The sequence below is a fragment of the Mus caroli genome, unplaced genomic scaffold, assembly GCF_978045245.1.
Source record: "Mus caroli unplaced genomic scaffold, Mus_caroli_1 scaffold_5, whole genome shotgun sequence".
Lineage (NCBI taxonomy): Eukaryota > Metazoa > Chordata > Mammalia > Rodentia > Muridae > Mus > Mus caroli.
Genome location: NW_028227260.1, coordinates 132,855,967 through 132,874,737, shown reverse-complemented (window position 1 = coordinate 132,874,737; position 18,771 = coordinate 132,855,967). Strand labels below are relative to the sequence as shown.

The following is an 18,771-nucleotide window of genomic DNA, read 5'->3' as shown; positions in this document are numbered from 1 at the left end:
GTGAGGTTGAGGGTTCTACTCCCAGCACTGCAAAGAGAACAAAGTTAAATAACAGAGTAAGACTACCCATTCCTGAAGCAGCTGCAAGGGCAGATCTCATGAGTTTGTGACATCTCTTGGGAGAGGACCAGCTAGGGAAACCACTGATCCAGCTTTGAGTTTAGTTCCTTAGTCGGGTGTGACCTGCTTGGCCAAGCCATTTAAGTCTCTGGAGTCCTTGCCGCCCACCCACACACCCACACACACACACAAAATGGAGCCTGCACTTACATTTGCTCACAACGAACTTTAAAATATAGAAGTTGATGAGCTTGTTTACTAAATAAATATGTGTGTTTGGATCCATCTCTCTCGCAGATGCCTTTTCCCCCTCCCCTGGCGGAGGGCTTCAAAAGTACAGTGGACTGTGGGATAGGAAAATGCGAGTTATTGGTCTTCTTGGACTCACAAATTATTTACAGAACACAGGATTTACAGTCAGGAAGTTTTTTTTTTTTTTTTTAAACAGAAACGGGCAAATCCTAGATGTTCTCTATGTATACAAACCGCCTTCTCAACAGTTATGAAAGGACATTTTAAACTTTAAATGAGAGCCCTGTTCACGGGACTTTCTCTGCACTGAATTCCAATCAAAGCATCACATTGAGAGCTGGGAGATCCATGGAATCACCACCACCTTTGGGTGGCAACTTTTCCTCAGCCATGCTGTGACTCGGGAAGTAGGCAAGGGCCCTTCTTTGAATCCATGGTTCACTCTCTGAACTTTTTGTACGTCTAAAAGGCAGGCATTAACTTGTAACAGACACCAGCGGGTAGAATTCTCCCCAGGGTCCGGTCAGCTTGGATGGTTCTATACAGAAGTCCAAGTTTAAACTCTGCCCTCCATAGAAGTCATCCTGTTGAAGCAGCTGTTCTCCACCAGCTGCCTAACCAACTGCCATCAGGCCAAAATTACCCCACCTCAAGGTCTCCACCTCAGGACATAATAAACACACTCCCTGGGGCTCCCTCTCTGACCCGTGAGCTGCAATTACCCACATTAGAAGTCAGCTCCACTCTTCAGCCATATTTTTCTATTTTAACAGCTAAGGGGCAACCTTCAGATATCCCTCACTCTCTGCACATGTGGAATGAGATAAAACAGAAACGTTTGCTGAGTCAGATTCCCAGAACTAGATCCAGCCAGAAATGATGTGAATGTGGAACCAATCAAGAAGTTACATGTGTTACAAAGGGCTAGCTTAATGGTTCTCTTTAAAATAGTTTTTAAGGTTTCCAACTGCAGCCTGAAGAGTGGAATTCTCACCCTCTATTCCCAGTTCCTTGTTGTTTTTATTTGGAGAGAGGATGTTTTGCAGAATTTGTGGGTAAAGGGGGATTGGGGTGAAACTGAGGTTAAGAATTCATAGGGAACAAGAGGTAAAGAATGAAGCCATTGCTCCTGTGTTGAGAGGTCACCATGCAGGCAATTCATTAAATGTATAGTAATTTTCCATCCCTGCAGTATGAAAATCAGCACATCCAACAAAATATTTCACACCTAGGCAAAGTCAAACCCATCTTCTGTGTGGCCCTAAGTGGTAATTTTCGGGAAGGAAAACTTATTTGAAACAAATGTCAGAACAGAAATGTTGCTTAGGAGGGACATAGAGAAGCCATAGCACTTAAGGTTCATAACTATCACCTACAAAGACCTCAGACCCTCTGAAGGTTAGCGTGCAGGTCCAGGGTTTGTGTTTATCTACCTGTGTATATAGGTGTCTTCTCTTGTTTGCTTTCACGGCAAAACCTGGTGGTAATATTTCTTTCATATACTACATGAAAAATCAAAGTAAAATAATGGATCCATTGTGTAGCACACTGCGGCTTGGTGCCACAACAAGAGGAGGATCTCAAAATGATGGTTGGGTTAGATCTGGATAGCCACTGAGGAGCTTTCTGTAGCCAACAATAGAATGAAGCTCTGTTTAGGACCCACAGCTAAAAAATGCAGGTACTCTGAACCCAAAATGGGAGCTCCTAAGTGTCTGTGTTATCTTGAATGGAACTTGTCAGGTTTTGCTTGTTACACTGGTAAAGGGAAGGCGAGCCTTGGGGCTGGCTGCAACACCTAGCTAGCTATGAAGCCCCCGCCCCCCTCAAAGAGAGAGAGGTGTCATGGAGGTACTATGAGGGAAAGTTGCCAAAGTGTCAGACTCTCTTCCCGGATGCCTGCCCGCCGTCTTTTTTATTTTTTTTTTCCATTCACTTATACATACATTCCTGTAGTGTTTACCGAACACCTATTTCAGGCAGGAGCCAGGGCAGGAGTATACAGAAGGCATTTGTTTTCCCCTCTCCCTCTCAATAGCTCTTCTCTCCTCCTCTCTCTCCTCATAATTCAGTGGTAACAGGGCTGGATGGAGTAATATTCAAAATTTGTCCCTGTAGGAGACATCTGCGCCAGGAATTTCCAGCAACCCCCAAGGAGAGTGGCAGATTGATGAGACTCTAGGGAGTGGAAAGAGGTGGGAGTAGGTGGAGACCTGCAGCCAGCAGTCTGCCTGAGCCCACTCTATAACTCCCATTGATAAGATACTTGCTCTGCGCCAGGCCCTGTATATGCCACTCCTCATGCACAATCTTACCATCCTCTATAGTCACTCTTATGATAACACCCTGTTTTATATGAGGAAATTAAAGCCAGGAGTTGAAAGGGACATGTCCAGGGCCACATAGGACTTGGTAGAAACTCCACTCCCCCACCCCTACCACTCAAGGTTAACTCTGATATCCTATCCTCTTTGGCTTTGGGTTTTGGTTTTTGAAACAGAAACTTATTATGTAACCTGACCTGGAATTCACTGTGTATCCTGGGCTAGCCTTAAACTCCTGATCTTCATGCCTCAGCCTCTCTGTATGATGAGATTGCAGGCCTACAACCGCACCCCCAGCTTAGTCTTTGTTTCCTTGAGGCCCAGGGTACCTGATAGAGAAGCACTGTACAATGGAGCTACATCCCCGGACAGCCTGAGCTGTTGAAACTATCCAGGCATGGGCAAGATAGTTAAGTACCTGAGTGACTTCAGTGTGTCATGATGATCCTGGAAGGAACCTACACTATTCTTTAATAGATGTATAGCCTTGGGTATTATTTACTAAGCATTACTATCTTCCTATATAAAATAATAATATATATCTCATCCTACAAACCACAAGTTCTAAGGGGTCTCATAGCACAATAATAATTGATAGTGGTAGGGATAGTGAAATGAGATCATAAGCAAAAACTACTTAGTATATTTCCTGATGTGTGAGTTCTGCTTTGATGTGCAATTAGTTACCTTTTTTATACTTAACAAAAAATAAATTTAATTACAGAAACACTGGTTGAACCTTTATATCTTAGAAACTGTACTAAGTAAGCTAGGTGTGAAGGCTCTTGCCTGTAATCACAGCACTTGTGGGGCAGAGACAGAAGGATTGCCGAAAGTTCAAGGCCTGCCTGAGATAGTCTTAAATTGCAGTCATGTGTGTCCCACAAGGTGACTTCATTCACTGTCTCCTCCTTATCAATGTCATTTCTCATCCTCCAAATCTAATCAGCTAGATCTGGAATTCCCAAGATCATGTGTATATATAGGGCAATCCAAACAAGGGTATTGCCAGGTCTAAGTTAAAAGTCACCCTTGTATGTTCACAAATTCTGAAACACACACACACACACACACACAAGAAGCCATACTGCCAATCCTTGTACTTAAAATAGCAAATTGTGCTTACAACTTGTTTTTTTTTTTAACAAATAAATAAATAATAAAATACCCACAGGTCTATCATCACCCATGAACAAAATCCCCCAAAGAGAGCCCAAAAAAGAGAATTCCTCCATGGAGATCCATTTCATTTCATAAATAATAATGAGATGGCTCTTTGCAACGTGTTCTTGATTCCTCTGTCCACAATTCCCTCGATTTTTTTATTCAAATTTTCCTCCCTCATTCTGTAGAACAGCCATCACCAAAGAGCTAGGGCAGCTGCCATTGTGTGCCAAGAGATTGTCGTGCCATTTTCCAGGGGTATCAAAAACCAAGGAGTGTCAGTTACCTCCACATCTCCTATCTGGGGTCATGCCCTGTGAGAACTTATTCTATTTCAGCTTCTACTTCTAGGCTGTCAGGGGGGAAAATGAGCACCTGCTTCAGTCACTGCCCCAGTATGGACACACTAATCCCTGGCTTTACGAGGGGTTTGCCTCCCATGCAACAGAGCCAGGCTCTTCTAATGGGCCAGCGCTTCTGGTTTTAATACCCGAGTCTTGATTTCTAACAGGTGGGTGCCACAGTTGTTCTGCTTTTCGTATGAGCCAAGTTGATGGCTCAAACAATATGCAATTCTTCATAAAGAGCCTGTGAAGCCACGAGATGCTCTTAGTGGGGGTGGGGAATCAGCTCAACCCCCACCCCCACCCCAACACATCAAGCTAGTGATTTTGACCAGGAATGAAGAATTTCCCAACCTTGCAGCTAGCTTTCTTCATCCTGGAAGAAAGTAGATGAATATTTTCTCTCTCTCCCTCTCCCTGTCCCTCTCCCTGTCCCTCTCCCTGTCCCCCTCCCCCTCCCCCTCCCTGTCCCTCTCCCTCTCCCCACCCCTCTCTCAGCATTATAATGTATGTGAAAATCACAGTGATATTAGAGCACCAGAGCAGCCTAGCTCTGGATATGTAGAATGTGGCACTAATGAGGAGTCACCCACTGACTGACATTAGGCTGCTGATGCTACTGCTTGCTCCCTTCCCTCCCATCCAGGCTCGTTCTTCAGTGATACAGCTACCTAGGCTTGGTAAGTGAAGTCCAGAAGTCTTTATAGAAAGACATGATGAAGTCAGAAAGAGGCGTGGTCCCTGTCTCCAGTGTAATAGGGATGATGATATTGTCTTCTTCCATGAGAACTATAAGCTCATAGAATGTGTGATAGCCCTTTTTGCATCAGGAAAAGTAGTTGGGTAAATGGACAGGCAGTTTCGGAGTTGTCATATCTATGGCTTTGTATACAAGTCAAGTGGGTTTGTATTACCAAAATATAATGGGGGCCACTTAGGAGACTGCTCAGTTAGTAAAGTCTTTCTTGTACAAGCCTGAGAACCTGAATTCAAATCTCCAGGAGCCATGTAGAAATCTGGCTACGTAGAGTGCCTAGAATTCTAGTGCTGGGGTGATAGAGATCGGAAGATCCTAGAGTTTGCTAGATGGCCTGTCTTGCCAAATTGATGAGGTTCAGGTGCAGTGAAAGGCCCCATCTCAAAAATTAAGATGGTTGTCAGTTGAAGAAGACAACCAATGTTGATCTTTGGCCTCCACATGCATATGCACATGTACACACATTACAGACACACACAATAGAGATAGATAGATAGATAGATAGATAGATAGATAGATAGATAGATAGACAGACAGATGGACAAATGAGTTTGGAATGCCTGAATATCTCACATGTTCCTGGGTTCATTATATTCAAAGTATGCATGCAGACCATGGAACAAATGTGTTCTGTTAAAATAGGGAATGGCTTCTTTCTCTCAAAGTCTCTAATATGAGGAATGATAAAATAGAAAGTGACCTAGAGTTGTCTACACTGTAGCTTTGCATGTCTGCCTCTCCTTTATTGCCTTTGCTTTTCTCTTCCCCTGCTTAAAAAGCTCTTAGCTTCCCTAACACCAGAGAGTTTGATATCCATAAACAAGCTATAACTCTCTTTCCCTCCTGTATGTCTGTCTGTTTTGAGATCTGGTCTCTCTATGTAACTTTGGTCTAGAACTCTATGTAGATCAGGCTGGCCTTTAACACTGAGATCTGCCTGCCTCAGCCTCCCAAGTACTGGGATTAAAGGTGCACACCACTGTGGCAGGCCTTTTTCCTGTGAGTTTGGCATATTCTTCCCATCTTGTCCTTGCACTTACTAGCTTTGTATCTTAAAGTGAGTTTCCTTACCCATCTAGCTCTCAGCGTCTTCTCTAAGGTGAGCCTAGTAGCAACCATACATAGTGCCTATCACACAGGGCTATCGTGGAGGGTGTATAAGATTGTGCATGGAGAGCCCTTGCTCAGTGCCTCAGTAAGTCTGTCTCCTTCCTTCTGCAGTGGAATGTTTCTAAAATCAGGAAAGTATCTTTGAGGAGCAGCCTTGTATAATGTCGGACTGAGTTTCTGTTTCTTTCTTTCTTTTTTACAGCCTTTAGTAGTAAAAAAAAAAAAAAAGAAAAAAGAAAAAAGAAAACTTTCTAAATAAGGAATTATAGATATAGCACATGGGAAGGTCCTCTAACTCTGTACAAGACAAAATAGTGAAGTTTCAGAATAGCCTGTTCACTGCAAAGTCCCTTTAGCTCTTGCACTACAGCAGATGTTGTAACCTGGTGGAAGGTAAGCCATATTGGAAATTAAACAGCACCCCCCCACACACCATCTCCTTAAACCCAACCCACACATGGTGGGGTAGATTTAAGAGCTGGCGACTTGGCATGAGGAAGTGCTGGATTTGGTGGGAAGAAAGAGGATTCACAAAGAACTACTCAGCCTTCTCAGAATTGGGGATCATTTGTTCCTTTGGGAAGTGGATGCTCTCGGTTTGAGCATCTGCCCTTGCTGGAGAGTCTCAGCAACTGTCCCATCCTTTCTCAAGTGCCTGGTTTTGAGGAAAGGAGGTTCAGCTTTCTAGGAAAATTCAGCCTTATACACACCTGAGTCTGTTCTGGCTGGCCTAGGGTAGAGATCTCGACAGAAACCCTAACAATATGCCTGAGATTTTTTTTTCCCAAAGCTCAGTCTAGCAAGAAAGCCTCACTTGCCTCTCAATGCCTATGCCACCTCAGAGCTCCTCTCAGCCTTCCACCCTTACAGGAGGTTGCTCCCAGAAGCCCTCTGTGGCTTGTTTTGCTCAGTTTGAATGCTGATTTTGTTCATTCTCCTAATTCAGCCATAAGATGCTAAGGTAGATTCCCCATGTATCTTAGAGCAGTCGTTCACAGGTTAATCTACTTCAGAACTCTCTTCCCATCACAATGATTACCTCATAACAATGGCCTGTGACTGTGGATTCACTGTGACCGGAGAAGGGTACCAACATGCTTGTGGGAAGGTCTGGGTCCCAAATTCATTTTCACAACCATGATCTTGGCCAAAGCTTTCTGCCTTTCTAGGCCCCAATTTCTATGGCATTAGCATGTGATTCCTGCCTTTGGGGACCTTACAAGACAGCTGCAAGCATTAAGAGGGATAAGAAGACACAGTATGCTGTGTTAGCAGAGGGAGAGTTCTATTCAAATAAAAAATATCCAAATTAAGCAAAAATGTGGTGTTCTTGAGAGTTATTGCCATATGTGATCCATATAGGATCAAACAAGCTTTTGTATAAACTCTCCAGATTCTGCAATTGCTTAAAGCCTTGTAAATGAGCATAAAGGTATTTTTAAAGGTCATTATCATTACTCCATTCTTAGTTAAGTAGAAAGTTCTCTTTGAACACTTGTCCTATTGCTATAGAAGGGCCTGATTGGTCTCTAGTTCCAAAGAGAAGAGGAGCAAGCACTAACATTGCAAGACAAACCTTAGCAGAAGGAGCTCAACGACCACACAGTTTAGAAAAGCGATCAATCAGAAATCCCTGTCCTCCCAGGCATGGTGGCCCCAACCAAACTGACAGGGAAAAGATGTTTGGCAAGTTAAAAATAGGTAGGACTTCTTCTTCTCGGTAAAAACCTAAGTAAACGGTGGATTTCTCCCCACGTAGTGGTACTAGTCTGTAATGTCAGCCACTTAGGAGACTGAGGCAGAAGACTCGCAAAGGCAAAGCCAACTTAGGCTACAGAGTGAGTTCCTAGTCGTTCTAGGTGGCTTAACAAGATTCTATCTCCAAATAATAAGTAAAAGGAAGACTTAAGAGCTGGAGAGATGAGCCAGTAGATGATAGAAGCCTTAATACACAAGCACAAGGAGCAGAGTTAGGAGCCCTAGCATCCGCATAGAGAATGGGGCAGGCATGGTGGCCACCTATAATCCCAGCACTCCAGAGGCAGAAACAGTGATCTTAAGAGCAAGCTGGCTAGCTAGACTAGCTGAATCAGTAAGATCCGGGTTCAAAGAAAGATGCTTCATAAACAGAATGGAGTGCGATTGAGGAAGACACCTGATACTGGCCTTCACAAGCATATACAAACACACACACACACACACTGGGTGGAAGAGAGTGGATCCCAAGTTAAAACTTCACACAGAGGAAATGAATTGCCTCTTCAGCCATCATAATAAGTTGTCATTCTTTCTTAACCTGGAAGCCTACATAGGAAGCCAAAGGCCCTCAGCTCCTAACCAGCCTTTCCCACCTATTTTTGAAGCAACATTTTGTCTCTCCTGCCAGGATCCAAGACCAGCACCAGCAGCCCTTATGCCAGGTCTCTTTCTGTTTGGCTTCATTTCCTGTTGTCTCATTAGCTTTCTCATTCAAAATGGAATTTAAGGTTGGAGGAAGTTATAAAATCCAACCTTTATAGTTGCAGGCTTTTTTCTCAGGAAAGGGGTATGTCTGTTCAACCGCTGGGAAAAAAAAATACAGGTATTATTTTGTTAGTACTACAAATAAGATGGCTTGAGGCATGGAACTTTATTGTCTCCCAGTTGTAGAGGCCAGAAGCCCAAGATCAAGGCGTGAGTGGGGCCAGGATGTCTGAGAGCCCTAGGTGGTGAGGGGCTCAGCTATGTAGTTCTGGTACTTGTCAACGATCCCTGGATTGTAGCTCCAGCATTCCAGGATGTGGCCATCTTCTCCTTGTGTGTCTTTGTGTTATCTTTTCTCTGCCCATACCTGTCTCTGTGCTAAAGTTTCTCCTTTTAAGAAGATATCATCAGTCACATTGGATTAGAGCCTACCACTATGATCTCATTTTAACTTTCTTGCCTCTATAGAGACCCTACTTTCAAATAAGGTCTCATTCTGAGATACTCTTCATTAAGATTTTGATGTATCTTCTGGGGAGGAATGCAATTGAAACCATATGTTTTGTAGATGAGTGATATGGACGCAAAGACTTAACCCTTGAAAAAAATTCCAAATAAATTATCATTTGGGGTTTTTTGCCTTTGATTAGGAGAAGATTATCAAGGAGCCAAGAATTTACCCTTTGTGTTATTCGTAAAATAATATTATATATCATATGTATATATTATCAAATATGATAATGCAATAGAGGGTCCTTTCATTTTTTTATTTTATGTTATTTTATTGAGACAACGCTTCACTCTGTAGCTCTGGCTATCCTTAAACTTGTTATGTAGTTAAGAGACCAGCCTGACTCTTCCTTCAAAATGCTGGGATTAAAAGTATTAAATAGAGCCGGGCGTGGTGGCGCACGCCTTTAATCCCAGCACTTGGGAGGCAGAGCCAGGCGGATTTCTGAGTTCAAGGCCCGCCTGGTCTACAAAGTGAGCTCCAGGACAGCCAGGGCTACACAGGGAAACCCTGTCTCGAAAAACCAAAAAAAAAAAAAAAAAGTATTAAATATATTATATATTTATTTTAGTGTATATATTGTATAACGTAAATAATGAACACAGGTTCAACCTATTGTATATACATATGTGCTTTCCTGTATATATGTTTTAACCAAATAGTGATTTCAGGAAGAAGGTACCAAACCAAGTCCCTGTTATATCAGAGTCTAGATCAGGAGTATCACACTGAGTTCAAATCATTGCTACATAAAATATGGAGGAGAGTGATGAATAGTGATATTTGCCAGTGAAATACTATACTTTATGTATTATATAGGATTATAATTGTATATATATAATTATAATATAGAAATACTATACCTTATGTATAATATAGGATTAAGTCTGAACACTTTTTTTTTAAAAGATTTATTTATTTATTATATGATGAGTACACTGTAGCTGTCTTCAGACACTCCAGAAGAGGGCACCAGATCTCATTACGGATGGTTGTTAGCCACCATGTGGTTGCTGGGATTTGAACTCTGGACCTTTGGAAGAGCAGTCAGGTGCTCTTACCCACTGAGCCATCTCACCAGCCCAAGTCTGAACACTTTTGACACTGCTCAGAAAAGGGAAACTCAAACCAAACCTGAGATTGACCACAGAGACTTAGCTCACTTTGCATCCAGTTTCCCAGGACCTTGGGAGGAGTCTGGTCTCGCCCTCTATGCTTGGATCTGGCGTGAGCTTGTCCATCTGCTTTCAGAAGGAACAGTGTGAAAGGCTGTGGCTGTGGTTCCTTTTTTAGCTTAGAAAAGTTTTAAGTGACCCCAGAGCCCTACCCATGTGCCCGAATAATCCCACTGACTACAGCAGGACCCTTCCATGGACGGACCTGAAGCTTCTGGTTCGCATTATACTGCCTCTTGAGAGCCAAGACAGTGTGACTTGGGCTTGAGAATTTCTTTGTTTTTTCCCCTGTATAAAGGCTAAAGGAAGAAAGACTTCTACTTTGTCCTCTTTAGGGGTTGGTTCATCACAGGGAATTGGGGAAAGGGGAAGAGGTATACAAGGAGTGTCACCTGCATTTGGGATAATGGACAATGGAACTATCAGTCTAGGAAGATATAAAGTCTTTATCATCAGCAAGCCAAGCAGGCAAGCCAATGAGCAGAAGCTATGATCTCAAACTACAAAGGCTCTCCCACTATTACAAGCCTTGAAGTGAAATATTGGGAAAGGTGGTGAAGGGGATAGGGAATTAATTAAATTCGGGTCCTTAGGGTCTAGACAAGGAGGCATAGGGACAGGTAATGATTTCTGATAGTCTTATGGGCCAAGAATTAAGGATAAAAATAAGTAGTAGGGATCAAAATGACATGAGAAAGAGATGTGAGGCTTTCTTTCCATCTGAGGGGTGTACTCGTATCTGTATATGTGTGCTCATGTGCCCACATGCACATATACATTCATGGTTTTCTTTTCTCCCAATGTCTCAGCCATGGCCAAAGCCTCTTTACTTTCTGTAATATGTGCACACACCTCCCAAATTGTAGGCTCCCTAAAGTTGACTGACAGCATTCCTATCAAAAGAACCTTTCTTCTAAATCTTCTCTCCCTGTCAGGAGCCAAGAGATGGCAATTGGCCCCAGCCAGGATACATACACATGTGCCACGTGGCCACACTCTGGGTAAAGCCAAGACACATAGTAGCTTTGAGTTAGGGAAAGATGCATGCCAGTTAGGTCAGTTAAAAATCAACCAGACAGCCTATAAAATCAACCATGGTTTGACTTGGACATAGGCCACTCTTAAGAGGCTATATACATGCACCCTGCTTTAAAGACTCTGCCCAAAGCTCCCAGTTTTAAAAGGGAACAGCGAATGTTCCTAGCTGGGTTTTGGAGGCTATCTAGAGCCCTTGCTTATTGACACAAGTTGTATCAAGGAGGTGGTGTGGCCCTGGGTGGAGCATCCGATCCAACTCTCTGCCCTCCATAGACTAAGATCCTGAAATCATCTCAAGTGAACTGGCCTTTATTTGGATTCAGTAGCCTTGTAGAGCCTACTAAAGGGTTAAACGTGTGGTCTGGCCTGCTGTGGAGTTGAGAGTCTTGCACAGACACAAACCTACCTTGTCTTTTTAAAATGAGAAGGGACTCTGGGGCTTTGTGGCAAATGGTGTCGTTTTCTGGGGTAGGGAGGAGGGGAAATTAATCTCAAATAAATGATTAAATTAAAACATAAACTGAATTAGAGGCATACATTTGGGATTTTTCCTTACATTTTTATGGAAATTATGAAATACATCCCTATCCCTTTGTTCGACTTTAAAATTAAAACAACTCCGCTTCTCCACATGGGAGGAAAGGGGTTTCTAGGACCTGAGACTTCCAGTTTCCCCTTGTGTATGGCTTTCTGTATTTATTTATTTTTTTTAATTTTATGTTCAGCTAAGGCATGGCTCCCCATTGTTTTGTAGCCTTATTGTGGTTTGATTTCACATTGGACTACTTACCTTTTAGTAACTAAATTCCCAGCCCAGCGAAAAGTTCTCTCTCTTACAAGGAGCCCAGGCTCTTATTTATTTCACAACCTTTATTTGTGTATCAGATGAACCATGACATTTAAACTATGCTTGATAGCTTAACAGATTATAAGAACAAAACCAGATGGCCCAAACAAAAATAATGCTTTGATTGCTTTCAAATTCAACGTCAAAAATTAAAAACAGCTTTCAGAAAGCCTTGACATTTTTTTTCTAGAAATGACTTTGAATCATATATGTATACATGGACCTTCTGACCCCAAATTAGAAGTATATAAAACAAAAATTTAACAATGGCTAGTTAGGAGTGTTTTCCTCTTTCATCTTTTCTATGGCTCCATTTTTTCCCTGCAGTTCCTTTTAGAATAAAACTATATATATGTGTATATATTTAATGGCTGCTTTTTAGTTTAATTTGAACGGCGCCTTTTTAAAGGATCCCGTCGAGGTGTTTTTCTCTATGAAGAAAATGGACTTTGTTAAGCATTAGCAGTTCATAATTCTTCCACGGAAAACGGTGAATAATGTGCAGTTATTTTAGCACTGTGTTTCTTGGGGCTCCCAAACATAACCTGTCCCAGGGTCTTTAGCGGGAGTGCAAGTTCCATAAAAGCACTTATTTCATTTTCTAGCTCACTTTAGTGTACCTTCGGCATGTAAGACTTTGTATTAATAATCACAAGCCTCGCTCTCTTTGAGAACAATTAGCCAAATAATTCTTTAAAACTGGACTATAAGAGTACCCTGATTTTAAAAGGCTCTCTCCCCTTGAGGTAGTATACAGGGTAAAGTTAGATTACGACTGCCTGATCTGCTAAACGATCGAGCGTTCGAAGCACCCAGGTGCTTTTCTCTCTGTGTCTCTCTGTCTCTGTCTCTGTCTCTGTGTCTCTCTCCTTGTTCTGTAGAAGACCCTTTATTGCAACTCTGACTCCTTTTTCTTCAAAGAAGATACAAAAGAATGAGCAAACTTTGTTGCAAATCCAAGCTCTGACGTTCTATTTTCCCGAGCTAATTGCATGCTCTTTTGGAGTTTCCTTTTCCTCTTTGTTTCCCTTTGTTTTGACAACAAGAGTCTGGGAAAACAATATACAAATGATCACTTTGCTGTCTCGAGTATACTGAATTTTAAAAATAAATTAACTGTCGAACCAGACAGCTTCCAGGGGTTTATGGAGTGATCTCTTTCTCCAAACTGTTCTAAAAACAGATGTGGAAGTGTTTAGCTTAATTTCCCTCCCGTTCTCCACGAAGAATTCCTACATGTCTCTAGTGACATCAGAGGAGATGGGCAGACAAAATTCCCACCTGCTTTCTGGAAGATTTGTGTTTTCGGCTTCTCACTGTGCTCAGTAACATCACAAAACTCATTTGCACTTGAGTTTTTGTGTCTTTAGAAAGCTTCGTAATCCAGACATGGTGGCTCATGCCTTTAATATCAGCACTTGGGAAGCAGAGACAGACCCATTTCTTGAGTCTGAGGCCAACCTGGCCTACATAGGAAGTTCCAAGCCAGCCAGCCCTACATAGTAGGCCACTATCTAAAGAAATAAAAAAGAAAAGCATCCTGAAATTTCAAAGTCCCTATATTTTAATCAATATAAGATACACCTAAAGTCTACCTCTGGGCTCCACATGCATACATAGAATAAAACACACACACACACACACACAAACTTGTTCTTCTGGTCTCAGTGAAACTCTGTTTCTTTTAACCAATGTGCCACCTTTTACACTTACACCAGATTCTATTTTTAAGTTTCAGAACACGGGTTCTCAACCTTCCTAATGCTGTGACCCCTTAATACAGTTCCTCGTGTTGTGGTGACCTCCAACCATAACATTATTTCTGTTGCTACCTCATAGCTGTAATTTTACTACCATTATGAATCATAATGTAAATATCGGATATGTAGGATATGTGATATGTGACCCCTGTGAAAGGGTCCTCCCACCCCCAAAAAGGTCATGGCCCGGATTGTGATTCACTGTTTTAGAACTGATGGAGATAGTAAATAGTAAATAACTATATCATAATATCATATTATCCCCCATAAATTATTCTAAAAACATGAATATACTCTTTTCATTCCATGGACGCATTCACAGATTGATAATATTTGAGGAAAACTTTTGGCTATGTACTGACTATATATGCACTGTCCTTGCTATTATCCCCTGAACAGTACTATATAAGTAATCTAGAGATAAGTTAGAGATGAGTGGCCTGACGGATGGGGCTGGGTTGTATGCTTTTTGTATAAGAGAGCTGAGCATCTGCAGATTTGGGTACATAGTGAAGGACAACTCTATCTGTTTTGTTATTCCAGTTGTTATTTTCCATTTTAAATACATCCCCGCCTAACTTTACAAGTAACATTTTCAGCCATTCCCTGTAGAGACCTTGGCATGGTGGCACGCCATCATAGTTTCTCACCGCACCTGAAGGTTACCATTTTGTCTAGTCTGGCTATTCAGGCTGTTCCATGGATTCACTGGCTCCGCTTCTTGGCCTCTAGGATTACCGGCAGCCAAGCAACTTGGTACCTACCTTCTGGAGATCTGGCCCTCCTGCTTACAGCACAAGCGGTTTACCCCGTGAGCCATCTTCCTAACTCTCATTTCATGCATTTTGAATGTAAAGAATTATTCTGAATAGGGGCAGTCTTGGGTAGAGGAAGGGAAGCAAAGGAAAATTTTTGTTGAAGGAACTAGTGGGAAATGTATATGCATAAACCACATTCAAGAAAACAGAAAGTTCCTTGTACTCTGGAACTGCAAGGAAAATAAACACTTTGCATCCAGGTGTTAGAAGAGTTTGCCTGGCCACTCTATAGCTCAGTTCAGGACGGTATGTTCCATAGTTGAGCCCTGTTTCATTAAACCAACAAATCTCAGTTCACTGCAGGGAAAATTTGCAATCAAGGCCAAATCCAGCTCCCATAATACATACTCTAAAACCTGTTTTCTAAGCCCACCTGCCAGAAGCTGGACAGTAGTCACAAGGTGAGCATTCCTGTCTTTGTATTTCCATCCTCCTGGGTCCCCAACTACCCCATTAGCACCAATGGTTTTCGGAGAGTTTAGCTGGAATTGTGCTCGCATCCCCCATCTCTTGGGCTGCTGTGTACAGGTCCAACTAGAGCTGGAATATCTTCAGTCTGGTACCTCCCATCATCTCCCACTTCCCTTCTTAGCCCTTCAGCTGCCTTCGGCCCTGGTAACCCCAGTCTTCTTGGTCCCTTCTCTAGATCCTATGCTGCCAGCTGATCTCAGTTAGATAGGTGTAAGGAAAGCCAGCTCATGGGATGAATTCACACTGTGTGGTGAACGACCTATAACCATTCCCCAACCCAAATGAGTACAGCATGGGTGCACAAACACACCCTTCTCCCTGGTCCCTGCAAAGGGCAGGTAGCTGGGAGAGGATGGCTGCTGTATTTTTTGATGAGGTGTTTTTAGCAAAAGGGAGCATGTCCTAAAATACAGCCTTGAAGTCCTGGGCTCTGACTTAGAAAACCTATTATCAAGTACATTGTTCTCTCCTCCTAATCTCTAGCCTTTCCGTATTAAACATTAAATCAAAGAAAAATACAGTTTAAACTAGTAACCTAATCTGCCTTAATGGTGTAATGTTCTCACATATATTATCCCAATGAGTCCTTCCATATGACCTACTTTCTTAGCAAACAAATTGAATTTTAAAACCTAAGAAAAAGCCTGATGAAATGTTTCAGTGGATAAAGGCTCTTGCTGGCAAGCCTGATGACCTGAGTTCAATTCCTGGAATCCATGTGGTAAAAGGAGAAACTCCTGAAACTTGTCCTCTGCCCTCTGTCCTCTGTACACTTACCTCCCCACAATGAAGTAGAACAAACTTAGCAAACACCTTCGTATAATCAAATATAACAAGTCTAAAAAAATAAAAAACAAAAAATAAACCAAAACAAAAAAACCCTAAGGAGAAATTGCATTTTATCCCTGACAACAACATATTGAAATTTGGCTGAATGGCTTAGCTAAATATGACCAAATTAATTCATCTGGAACTATTATCAGTAGCATTATAAATCATGATGACCAAAAAATTCTCTGATATATTGGGCCATGTTGTAAATCAAAGGAATTTCAGAAAGAAAGAAAATCAGAGAAATTTAAGAAAGGGAGGAAAAGAGGGAGGGAGGGAGGGAGGGAGGGAGAGAGAGAGAGAGAGAGAGAGAGAGAGAGAGAGAGAGAGAGAGAGAGAGAGAGAAAACAAAATAGAAAAATAAAACCAAGAGTAAATAACAAAAATAGCATTCTAAGCCTGGTGTGGTGGCTTACAGTGAAATCCCAACACTTCTGAGGTAGAGGTAGGATTGTCACAGTCCAAGGCCAGAATATACAACATAGTGAGTTACAGGCCAGCCTTGGCTACAGAGTAAGACCCTGTCTCAAAAACAAACAAACAAACAAAAACAAAAACATAATCCCCTAATTGCACTTCTTTTAAAAACTCATAACTGAGCTAACACCTAAGGTAACTTGACTGTTACATTTTTGTGTGTTCTAGAACCCTTCCTGGACGCCTTCTTGCCTCCTGTGAGTCTTCACCCAACCTGCTGCAAGAATGAATCCTCTCAAGTTCCTGGGAGCCATTGTCTTAGTCACCTTCATGTTCTCCAGCTACTCGGAGCAAAACCAAGTGAATGTGCTGTGCTCGACAGATTGGTTCATGGTCACCGTTCACCCCTTCTTGCTGAATAATGATGTGTATGTTCACTTTTATGAGGTGCACCTGGGCCTTGGTTGCCCTCCCAATCATGTTCACCCACATTTCTACCAGTTTCACTACCGCGTTACCGAATGTGGCATCCGCATCAAGGCTGTCTCTCCGGATGTCGTCATCTATAGCTCTGAGATTCACTATGCTTCCAAGGGCTCATCAGCGAGATATGTGATTCCCGTGTCGTGTGCTGCCCCTCGCCGGTCCCCTTGGCTCACTAAGCCCTACTCCGCGAAAGCACCTAGCAACAACATGGGTGCGACCCCGAAGAATGATACTTCCTACCACGTGTTCACCTTGCCAGAGCCTAGCCAAGAACCCAACTGCAGCTGCCCACCTTATGTCTACAGTCAAAAGAGCATGTAAACCCTCCATCAAGGGACAGAGTCTTTGGAGGTCCTTCTTGTGTAGTCATCTGACTGTGCAAATGTTTCTGGGGACTAGTGTGTTCACTCAGATGATCTGAGGAAACCCATATAGTGCCCAGATTTAAGGGCTTCTGAAAATTCTGTTTCTAAGAATGAATATGTAGCATTTTCTACTGTCAGCCAAATAAATGCCTTTACAGCTCTTTTAGGGGAATTTTGGAAAGGGTCAATTCATATATAGCTGATTGTAACTTTTTTTTTTACTATTTTTGTATCTTTTAAAACAATAATAAAATTCTGATTGGCAATAAATTATCAGTTGGATGGTTTTGCTTCATAAACATATATCTCATTTTATCTACGGACCAGGCATTAGTCTAAGTGGTTTGCTAGCATTGGTGCCTGGGTTTTTCTCTCTAGGATGGTTTCCCATCCTTTCAGGTTCCTTTACAAAGCCTTTCCCAAGGGAATCTCTTGCTCTGTATCCATACTTCCCGTCTTCTTGTCTTCTGTTTACCACCACAAAGCTTAGCACTAAGTCTCCCTTGTTTGATGTCCAGCTATACCACTTTTTATGTACAGAAAGGATAAGCTAGTTATCTTCAAGTCTCCATGGTTCTGAGAAGCACACAAGTCACGTTCCAATGCTCCCATGCTAGGTTCCCAAGGCTGAGCTGGATTGTAAACTTACAGTGGTTTGATAACAGCCCTCCCACCCACCCCCAACATAGAAACTATCAGAAACCAGCCCAAAGTGTGGCTGTCCATTAGCTTTCTCAAAGGCTTACAGCAACAAGAGGAAGTGAATAAGTCAACAACTATTTATTATGCAGTGAAACTACATGTAGACCCGCCTCTGGACACCAAATAAATGGTAGTGAGAAGAAAGGGACTCAGAGAAATTGAGGTCGCATAGCTAGTAAGCAAATAAGTAAATAAAGATAAACTCAGATAGTGACAAATGCTATGCAGAACTTCAAACAAAGTGACATGGGAAACTGGGGAGGGAACAGGCCTCTGGGGTCTTGCCATTTGAACTATGTCTTGGATGTGAAGACTGAGATAATCTGGAGAGAAAATATTCCAGATAGTAGAGACATCCCCATTAGCCCTCTCTACAATCTTGTAAAAGAAGTGTTCTTCTCATACCCAGTTTAAAAATAAGAAAATTTTCTTTTTGGAAGAGGCAGGAGGATTGCTACAAGTTTAGACTAATATGATCTACATGGTAAGACCACACACACACACACACACACACACACACACGAGGATGCAGGGGAGGAGGGGAATTGAGACATGGCTGATTAAGAAAGCAGTTCATGCCAGGTGGTGGTGGTGCACACCTTTAGTCCCAGCACTTGGGAGGCAGAGGCAGGTGGATTTCTGAGTTCGAGGACAGCTTGGTCTACAGAGTGAGTTCCAGGACAGCCAGGGCTATACAGAGAAATCCTGTCTCGAAAAACCAAAAAAAAAAAAAAAAAAAAAAAAAGAAAGAAAAAAAAAGAAAAGAAAAGAAAGCAAGCAAGCAGTTCACGGCCATATACCTAGTAAGAAACAGACTCTTCAAAATATCATGTTGTATATCATAAGCATAATATTCTTATTTGTCAGTAGAAGTTA

At 42.1% G+C, this 18,771-nt stretch overlaps 1 protein-coding gene across 1 annotated transcript; it reads left to right on the top strand.

The window, feature by feature from the left end:
• The first annotated feature begins 16,627 nt into the window (after positions 1–16,627).
• Plac1 (placenta associated 1) lies at positions 16,628–17,149 on the top strand. The gene has a single exon (XM_021154054.3). It carries the CDS (start codon positions 16,628–16,630, stop codon positions 17,147–17,149), a length of 522 nt encoding a protein of 173 aa, XP_021009713.1.
• The last annotated feature ends 1,622 nt before the right edge of the window (positions 17,150–18,771 follow it).